The sequence below is a fragment of the Corvus brachyrhynchos genome, unplaced genomic scaffold (genome assembly GCF_000691975.1).
Source record: "Corvus brachyrhynchos isolate BGI_N302 unplaced genomic scaffold, ASM69197v1 scaffold68, whole genome shotgun sequence".
Taxonomy (NCBI): Eukaryota; Metazoa; Chordata; class Aves; order Passeriformes; family Corvidae; genus Corvus; species Corvus brachyrhynchos.
In genome coordinates, this window is record NW_008240039.1 from 2601305 (window position 1) to 2611165 (window position 9861).

The 9861-nt window shown below is 48.6% G+C and overlaps 1 protein-coding gene across 1 annotated transcript in view; it reads left to right on the forward strand.

The window, feature by feature from the left end:
* The window catches only part of SKI (SKI proto-oncogene), a 102369-nt gene that overhangs the window by 82633 nt on the left and 9875 nt on the right, over nt 1-9861 (forward strand). The window contains exons 2-4 of the mRNA XM_017743979.1: nt 7446-7571; nt 8040-8155; nt 9707-9858. Of these exons, the coding sequence (XP_017599468.1) occupies nt 7446-7571; nt 8040-8155; nt 9707-9858 (394 nt within the window). The remainder of the gene's footprint in view (nt 1-7445; nt 7572-8039; nt 8156-9706; nt 9859-9861) is intronic.

Here is a 9861-nt window from a genome sequence, read left to right on the forward strand (position 1 = left end):
TCCAGCACGGGCTCTGCTCAGCCAGGGGGAAGGGTGAGTTGAGCTGTTTTGTTTTGGTTTAAACTACAGGGCAGGGAATTCTTTTCAAGCTGTAACTTTTCGTTTTCACTGGAAGGGCAAAACAGACTCTTAGCCAGTGGAAAAGAGGCTTCCAGTTGCATCAGCCAAGAGGCAAAAGGCAAGCACGTCATGTAACAAATGATCAGCTCTTGCAGAGGCTTCTTTATCAGAAGAATCACGGGTGCTTCACTTGAGGGGTTTAACACTGAGGTTGAGGTAGCCACAGTCACACATGGCTTTTCCTTTTTTCTGGCTTATTTCAGTGTTCCCAACTGGGCAGAGGGTATCACCCCACGATGGGTTTGTGCTCTGCCCATGGCAGAGGGATTTCTGGCGGAATCAGAATCACTCTGAATGGGAAATACTGATTTTGTGAGCAACTACTAAAGATTCATAGAATTTTGAGAACGAGAGAATGGCTGTTAAGAAGTCATCATTTGTAGAAGACTTGGAGAGTTGTATGGATTTATAGATCCATATCTATATCAAAGAGTAATTTTACGTGATGGATGTACCAGGAGAACAGTGAATTAAAAGAATAATTGTAAAGATCAGCAATTAAACAGCCAGGTGAGCTGCCTGAGCATTTTTTATCAATGCAGGTTTCCAGGTAGAATCTTCATCATGGAACTTGGGAAAAAGTTCCTAAGTTGCAGTGAAGTCCCCAGTGGCCCAGCAGCTTTAGCAGTGTGTGGGAAATAGAAAAGATTTGCCTTTCCTCCCTGCATTTCAGACTGGAGTTTGTGGATCTGGGGTGTGCCTGGGAGGTGCTTGCTGGGTTTGCTGTAGCACAGCCTGCTAGAAATGCCTTGTGTTTGCTCCCAAGGATAAGTGCAATCAGCAGATGTCATCTGGCCTAATTTTTGTGCTAAAGGAATAAACGGAAAGAAAAGTTGAGACAGGAGAGAAAACGGATTTTTTTCTTTCTTTTATGCTAGCCAAGAAGCTTTGAAAATGGATGATGAGTTGTGCCAGGGGCTATGTAGAGTGTTCTAGAAAATAATTTAAATTTGCCTTTACAAAATGAATTCATCAAAGGGTACTTGTAGGACTTTGCTTTAAACTGTGATAGTGCCTGAAATAAAATAGCCCAGTCCCTTTTCACTTTTGCTGTTGGAAATTCTGGATGTGTTTCCATAGAAATTAAAGATTTTTGCACAGGTGTGAGAAAAACTCAGTTCCCAGCTTTCTCAGATGAACCTCCCATGCTGCCAAATGACCAAACCATCTCCTCTTTACATCCAGTTCTCAGATGAACTTCCCATGCTGCCACATGACCAAACCATCTCCTCTTTACATCCAGTTCTTCCAGACCAGCTGGGAAGGTGCATTTGCATTGAAAAATCAGATTTTTGCACTGCCAGGAGCCCCCTCTGAGGAAGAGACAAAGCCCCCGAGGCTCATCCATGGGCAGGGAGAGCAGGTCAGTCCAGGAGGGATTTTTCCACAGCTCCTTCTCTGCCTGTGCCTGGCAATTGCTCCACGCTGTGGTTGGTGGAGATTCCCCCCGGGTCGCACTTGGGGGACACACTGGCAGCCAGCATGTGCTGTGAAGGCAGGAATAGAAAGCAAATACTTCCCGTAATCACACGTCCCAAAATGACAGGGGAAAATGAGTACTTGTGCTTCCACCAGAGCAGCGAGAAATGGGAAGATGGAAAGTCTGGATTCCTGCCCAATGAAACCAAAATTGTAAAAAAAAAAAAAAATAGGAAAAAAAAAAGAAAAATAAAACAAATGCTCCATATACTCCCTGGAACTGACACTGCAGTGTGGTCGGTTTTTTCTCTTTTAAATATCTACAGGAGACAAGCAGTAAATCTTCTTACAGCTCCGTGGCACAGCTTTATTTTTAGCTTTTTTTATTATGGAGACAACCCTCCCCAGCTTTCAATCTGTACCTGAATATATTTATTCCTCTAATCCACGTGAAAGTGCAGTCCTTACAAAGACCTCTAATACCTTATTAATCACTTCTGGACCACGTCACAAAGAGGCTTTAGGAAGAAATGTTCTGGCCATGGGCAACGTGCTCCTGGAGGCTTAAAGGATGTGGATAAAGGGCTCTTTTCCCACGTGGAAGAAGCCTCCACTGGGCAATTTTTAATTTGATTTTAACTGGGAATCTGAAAGAAATCTGAAGACAGAGCTCTCTCCCTTCTCGTGTGGTTCAGCCTGTTCTTAGAGAGACTCAGGCCTGTGATTCATGAAAGCAGCACATGGAGAATTCCAAGTTCAGTTCCCAGGTGTGGGAATTGTGGTCTCAGTAACCTCCAGAAGTGGATTTGAATCCTTGTCACTGGTCAAGGTACATTCCTTCTGAAATGCCATTTTACACAGCTGGGGAACTTCATACATCCCTGTGCCAGCAGGAGCCCGAAAATGGGTGCTCCTAGAGGAGGAGTGGCCCCACAGGGTCAGGACTTCACTGGGCTTAAAATAAAACCTTGCATCCATCTCTTCCAAGTAAAAGCAGCAGATAAATGTCATGGCACCCTTTAAAAATGGGTCAGTGGTGTTACCCATTTTCTCTCTGCTGCTCAGCTGGGTGTGACTGGTCTGTGGTCACACAAGTGAACCAGGAAAGCCACCTAGAATAGACCCTGGAAGTTCTCTCTCTCAGTTCCACTTGTATTTCTCAACGTGCCCTTCGTGGAGCAGGAACAGGGCTCAGACACTGATTGCTCAACCGTGGTTTATTTTCTGGAGTTCAGAGTACCATGAAATACAGAGATTGGCAGCTCCTTCGGGGGCACAGGGTGCTCCCTGTTGGCTCTTATCTCCTCTGCTGTGGTTTTTCCTGTGCTGTCTGGCACGTCTGGGCCCCAGCAGAGCCTCCCTGGGTTTCTCTGGGTTTGCATCAGCCCAGCTCTGGTGGTTGCTGCCCTGCTGAGAAAGTGGCTGAGTTTTTGCACCCAGACGGGGAATCCGATGGGACAGGAAGCTCCACCCGTTCTCAGGGTGTAACTGAGCTCCCCGGGTGAGAATGAGCAGCGGCCTGAGCAGGATGAGAGGATGCTGTAGATTTGCAGCCCAGTTTTTATTTTCTCTGCTTAGCCCTGCTTTTCCAGCTGCGGGTTTTCCAGTGGAATCGTTTCTGATTTACACCTGCCTTAAGGATGCAAAATGGAATTCTTCAGCCTCGCAGTATTTTCCCTATTAATTTTTCAAGAGGTTGGAATACAGATTTCTCTGTGTTGGGATAGTTCAGTAGCTTTGGGGACAGTAAATCTTTAATTTCTAAAGATGCCACACGATGTGCCAGGATTCTGCTGGTCTGGGGCCCACATTTCCCACCCCTCTTCTAAAGGAGGGGTCGAGGCCAAGGGATGGATTCCCCAGTGAAAGCAGCACAGAAGTGCAGTCACCCCTGGCCTGGGAAAGGTGACCAGCACAGATAAATGTGTGCCACTGCCCTGTTTTACCAGATCTGTGTCTTCAATCAGGTTTTGGGATTTCTTGCCTAACTCGGACCCAGTTACAGGGAGATTTTATCAGCAGAGGGTAAATCAGGATTTGGAGCGTGGGCTGATTTTTGAAGGTACATTTCTAAGCTAAAAATTCCACAGGTATGGAGGCCTCATAAATCTTTTCCACTTGTTGATGTTTTCATTCTGAACAAGGCAAAAGCAGCCCAGTTTTCAGTACCACATGTTGTGGGTTTGGGGTAGAGGAGCAAAGGATGAGGAGAGAGGAAAAACCTTTTCTCAGGTGCCCGGCATTGGGATACAGCAGGGGACAAAAAGTGAATTATTCTGGAAATGTGTTTTGGTAGATACTCAGGCACCAAGAATCTTCATACCTGTGAGCACTCCCACATCTTAAAATAAAAGAATTCTTTTTTTGGCTTATTTTCCATTGCTGCTGTAGCAAAAAGTGTCGTTGAGGTGCCTGACCTGGAACTGCTGGTTCTGTTCCTGGTACCGAGCTCTGGGGCAGGTTTGTCTTCCTAAGAAGGAGAGGGTCAAAAATTTTTTCCACTGGTCTCATGGTTTGTTACTGTAATACTTAATTGAAGTAGAAAATTTGATCTGACATGTCAAATGTGGCCCTGGTTGGCTGCAGGCCAAGCTGAGCCACCTAATTTCGGTTTGCCTTAAAATGGCTGGCAAAGTTCACAGCCCAAATTTTCCTGTGGAATGTACCTCTGAAATCTTTTTTTAGTGACTTTATAAACCTTCCTGTATCTTTTTTCCCCTAAAATTTGCTTGCTTCAGAAACCAACAGTCCCAGAGCTTAAGTAAATGTTTCACATAAGCATTTCTGGGCCCGCTTTGAATCCTGAAGTTTCTTCCATCTGTGGGTTGGAGAAAATGTCTATTAACGAGTGGCTGTGCCCAGCACAAAGCCCATTTGACAGCAGATGATTAAGTTGCCTCCAATGGAAATAAAAATGAATAGGAAATAAGGAAATATTTATTTCAGTCTTCTCGAGTTTTTGTTCAAATGTTTCATAAATCACTTATGAAGATGGCAAAAAAGTTACATCGGGTTTTCAGTGTTTCTTTTGCAACTTGGTGTGTTTCACTGTTTGGCAAAGAGGAAAAAATGAAATCAAATCATCCCCATTTGAAGCAGTACCGAGGTTTGCTGGCTGCTGTGGCTGGGCTGGAAGTGTCGGAGTGGGGTATCTCGGTGCCTGGAATCTGTCCTGGAGTGGGATGTAACGGCTGAGTCACATGGAGAGAAGATTTGGTGTTCAGTGTCTGTCTTCTTCCACATCTGAGTCTCTTCCTGTAGTAGAAACTACTGGAATTGTTGCATTTTTACATTGTTAAAGTGAAACCTAAATCCAAGGTGGGTTTTTTAAAGCATCTACAAAGAGGCAATTCCTGCCTCAACCAGCAGATGATCCATATAAACCAACCAAGTGGGATAGGGATGGAGAGATTGGAGGAGTCATCACAGCAGTTCCCAAACCACGTTGGCAGCAGCCCCTTCTTGAGTCGAGTGCTGCTCCACGTCGGGCAGCTCTGGGTTGTCAGGAGTGTCCAGGGGTGGGGGGATGACTTCAGGTTGGAAAAACCTGCAGGCTCTGCCCAGCAGCTCCTTCTCTGTGTCCTTTCCATCCCTTTGGGGGAGCACAGCCCTGTTTTCCCCTGTGTTTTCCTCCTTTGCTGCTTTTTTCCAGCTGCAGCCCACGTTTCCAGATCATCAGGGGCTCCTGGACAGGGAAGTGAAGGAGCATTCCCCAGGTTTTGGGCTCAGACCCTCCTGGTCCTTGGGATCAGCCTTGACTTGAAGGCGAAAGAAGGGGGACAGTGGAGAAGGCTGGAGATGATTCCTTAGAGAAGCAAACGAGATCATTCTGTTGGAACATCTCCCCCCAGCCTTTCTGGGCTGAGCCTCCTCCCCATTTCCAGAGCTGGCTGTGCTCGGGGTGCCGGCGGTGCCGGTCCCGCTCCGGTCCCATTCCCGGGCCCGTCCCATTCCTGCCTGGACAGAATGTTCAGGATGGACGGACGGACGGACGGGGGGAGGGACGGGTTCTGTGCTGAGTCTTGCCACCTGTTGCCTGTTTCATTCCAAGCCCCCCTTCCTCCCCACCCTGCAGCCCAAGCTCCCCTCCCTACACAGCTCCCCATCCCCAGTGGATAGGGCTGGGATCAGGAGCCACTTGCCAAATGCCTTTCTGATGCTGTCACTAATTCTGCACAGGCAGCATCTCTGAGAGCAAAACCAAATCTTTTCCAGTTCATTGTCCTGTGTTTTGTACAGAAAGGGCTCAGGAAGGCCTTTTCCTAGTTGGGCACAAGGGGAGGGCCCGTGCCACGGGGGGGCAGGAGGCAGCCCCGGGGAAGCCTGAAGCTGTGCCCAAAGAATCCGCTGCAAATCCCATGGAGCTGGAATTTGGCACTGGCACGGGCTAATTTTGTCGTGGGGGTTGCACACACACACACACACACACACACCCCCCCTCCCATGTCATCCTCCTTCATCTGCTGCGTATGGAAAGCTGCCCCGAGCTCCGTGGTGCCAGGGAATGTTGTGCTGAGCCCTGCAGGCTTGGCTTGGTGACGGTGCTGGGCCCGCTGGGCTGTCGAGGGCAGCGAGGGGGTGCTGCCAGATGGGCTGGCATGGGCTGGAGAATCATCTGCCCTGCTCCCAGGGGAGCAGCAGGCTCTGCTGGGACATGAGGCTGTCATTTCCTCCTAAGCGAGGTGCTAATGGGGTTAGAGAGCTCTCAGGTAGGGAGTCCGGAGGAGGGCATTTGGACAATTCCGCGGGTTCTTTTCAGGTAAATCATTTAAATCACAGTGCTCAGGGTTCAATAATCACCTGGAGAAGCAGCCTCTGAGTTCCCAACTGAAGATGCCTTGAGGGGACTGATTTTCAGGACACAGGACATTGGCAAGTAAGATCCTTTCTGTCACTGGGAAGGACACCTGAGCTGGAGCAGTTCAGGCTCCCAGGATGTTGCCATCCACAGGTTCTCCAGACACACCTGGATCAACACTTGTTTGCCCACAAAAATCATAGCGAGGTGTGAGGATGAAACAAGTGAATGCAAATATGAGCAATTATTAATTACTGCAGTGTGGTTCTGCCACCTTTCTGGGAACCAGGCAGAGTGGGAATGGGGAAAGGTGGAGAGTTAACTGCAAAAAGACAGAAAAAGGAATAGAAACGGGGGTGGGATGTTTCTTTTATTGTTTCTGGTCATGATGCAGCACAAGGTCCAGAACCCTCTCCCTCCCTGCTGTTAGAGGTGTTTGTACTGGCAGGGCTTCAAGCTGGTATCCCCAGTGCACCAGTTAAACCAGTAGTTACCAATTTTTTTGCAAGCCACGCTGGGACTATAGGAATTTTATTCCTTCACAGTGTTGAAGGAAAGGGATTTTGCTTGCCAAAGGGCTTTCTTATGCTTGAGGATGATTTATGGGCCAAGCTGAGCCACTTGTGGAAAAGGCAAAGCAGCTCTTGGCAGCACCCCCAGAATCCACTGCAGCTGTGGGGTAGTGAAGTCATCGGCATAACAACCACTGCAAACAGAATAACAAAGTCTGTTCTGTTCTCGTTTAAAATAATCTTTCCAGTTCAGCAACCACATTAAACTTACCTTTCTGCATACAAAAATCATAAAAGGCCGATAGTTCTCTGCAGCTTGGAGCGAGTGTCTCACTTTGTTCACTGCCCATCTCTCCTGCGCCATCCACACTTGACCCGAGTGTCTCCCATGAAGGAGTGAAGTGTGTTATGTCACAGCCTGTGTCTGCCCCTTGTTTGCACTCCTTTGTTTGGCTTTACGTTTGAAAAAAGCGGAAAAACACCTGGTTTCTTCCTTTTAAATAACAAAATTTGCTTTTGCCTTGTAACTTGTTTCTAAGCTGATTGCAAAATGAGGAATTCTGACTTTGACTTTTTCCTGCCTGTTTTTGTTTCAGGTCTCATCAGATCCTCCTGCTTCCAAAAAGCCCAAAATAGATGACTCTGCTTCCCAATCTCCAGCTTCTACTGAGAAGGAAAAACAGTCCAGTTGGTTACGGTCCTTATCCAGTTCATCTAATAAGGTGATTGTTGAATCTTTTGTAATCAAGAGAGATCAAATTGGCACAAAGCATCACTCCGCTGAAACCAGAGGAGAAAGTGAGGGAAAGAACATGCCCAGGGTTTCTAACGTAGTAACATTTCTATAATTTTCCTGGTCAGCATTGAGCTACACAGTCCCCCCAGATTCCTTGCCACCCTCCAGTGCTCATTGACCTGAATTGTGACAGGGAAGTAAGGAATTCCCTCGTGCCTTTGAGGTACAGGAATCCTGCAAGGCTCAGGAGCTGTTTGTGATCCCTACAAACTACACTGAACTTGTTGAGTGCAGTTCCCCTCCGCCAGTGGAACCCCTGAGCGAGGAGGTCACGGCCAGTGCGGAGCAGTTGTGGGGATAACTGAGGGTGCCCTGGGAAGCCCGAGTTCCCCTCCGTGGTGATTTATGGTTTCAAAGGTTGTTGGGAGTCACTCATTTCCTGCCCTGTCCCCAGAGCATCGGCTGTGTCCATCCCCGGCAGCGCCTCTCCGCCTTCCGGCCCTGGTCCCCCGCCGTGTCCGCCAGTGAGAAGGAGCTCTCCAGCCACCTGCCCGCCCTGATCCGGGACAGGTAAGGACACAGGGACAGGGACAGGGGGCTTGGGAATGGCAGGTGGCTCTGGGTTTGTCCCCGTGCTCAGTCAGAGCCTTTGCAGCTGCAGGGATTTAATTTGCAGAAAGGAAACACAAAAAAGTGTTGATGGTTTGTGAAGTGTGGGGTTTTAGGTGACACCTGCCATGAAAGTGCCAGGTGGAGGCTGCTGGGAAGGGGCGGTCACTTGGGGGCACAGTCATTGAAGTTCTTGGGCTTTGCTGCTTTAAAGGAAGACGGAGTCCCTGTCCTGGGGCGGTGGTCAGGGAACTCCAGCCACTCCCAGGCCCCTGTCCGTGGTACCTGCAGCAGCTCCTGGGGCTGGGCAGTGTTCCCAGCACAGCTCCATCCTCCCCCATCCCCGCAGTGCCAGGGAGGCCGAAGGACAGCAGAGACTTCCCCAAAGCCTCTGTGGGCCCTGGCCCTGGGGGGCCCTGGCTCCTGAGCCTGTCAGACCCGTCCAGACACCGAGGCCACGCTCTGCTCTTGGAGAGGAACAGCACTGAGTGAGTCACCCACAGCAGGTGGGACTGTGGTGTCACACTGAGAACAGAAAGTGTGGGGGCAATTCGACATCCCTGTGCCAGACTGGAACTGTGCAGTCTGAAAAACCTCCAAGCCAGATTTCTGCCTGAGGGTGATGATTTCTTTGGAAAGTTTGACTTAAGTGACCAGGTGTTTTTAGGGAGTATTATGGAGAACATACTGTGCTGCCCTAATGAACAAGTTTCTTAGAAACTGCGGGGATTGATTAAAAAAAAGAAAAATAGAAGGAAAAAAGCCTACCAGCATATCCTAATTTTTAAACTAGGTGGAGAGAGAAGTGGTGTAAGAATGTGCCCTTGGTATCTCTGTGAGAAATTTGGCTGATTTCAGTATTGGATAAAACCCACCTTCAGCAGCTCCAGGAGAAATTTTAACTGATACCACATCATGTTGTAGGTGCTGATTTGAAGTTGCAAAGTCTTTACTCTGCTTTTTGCAAAATTCCATGTGTTTGATGTTATGGTATTGCTGCCCTTTAACACCAAGGTTTAACCAAAGGTTTGTTGGGTGTTGTACCTTTGGTTTTACACACAGACGCTCAGGTGTGTGTCAGAATCACAGAGGCACAAGAAGATGCTTTTCCACTCCATGGTTTTCCTTGAGGAAGTGCTGTTTTGAGATGACAGAACATTTGTGGATAGACACAAGTCCAGCTGCGCAGCTGCATAAAACAGCAGTGCCATGAAGAGCAGGAGGAAACAGCTTTAGGACTTTTAGGCTCTGGGAGATCTCATCTCTTTGGTGCTCTTAGGATATGTGGCACTTGGGATGGGATCCCATCTCAGGGACAGCCATCATCCCCGGGTTTAATGAGGGCAAACCACTAAAAGGTACCATGGGCAGGTTGTCAGCTGGTGTAAATCAGTGGGATTCACTGCCATTCCCACGTGTGTTTGCAGCTGCAGTGTAACTCTGGATTGGGAAGCTCTCCAAAGGCAGGAATGTGACCATTTTCTCCTTCCTTTTGCCTCCCCTCCGAACCAGCTTTTACTCCTACAAGAGCTTTGAGAGCGCCGTGGCCCCCAACGTGGCCCTGGCCCCTCCAGCCCAACAGAAGATCGTGAGCAACCCTCCCTGTGCCACCGTGGTGTCCCGGAGCAGCGAGTCCCTGGGCTCTGCCCAGCCGAGGAAGAGGACAC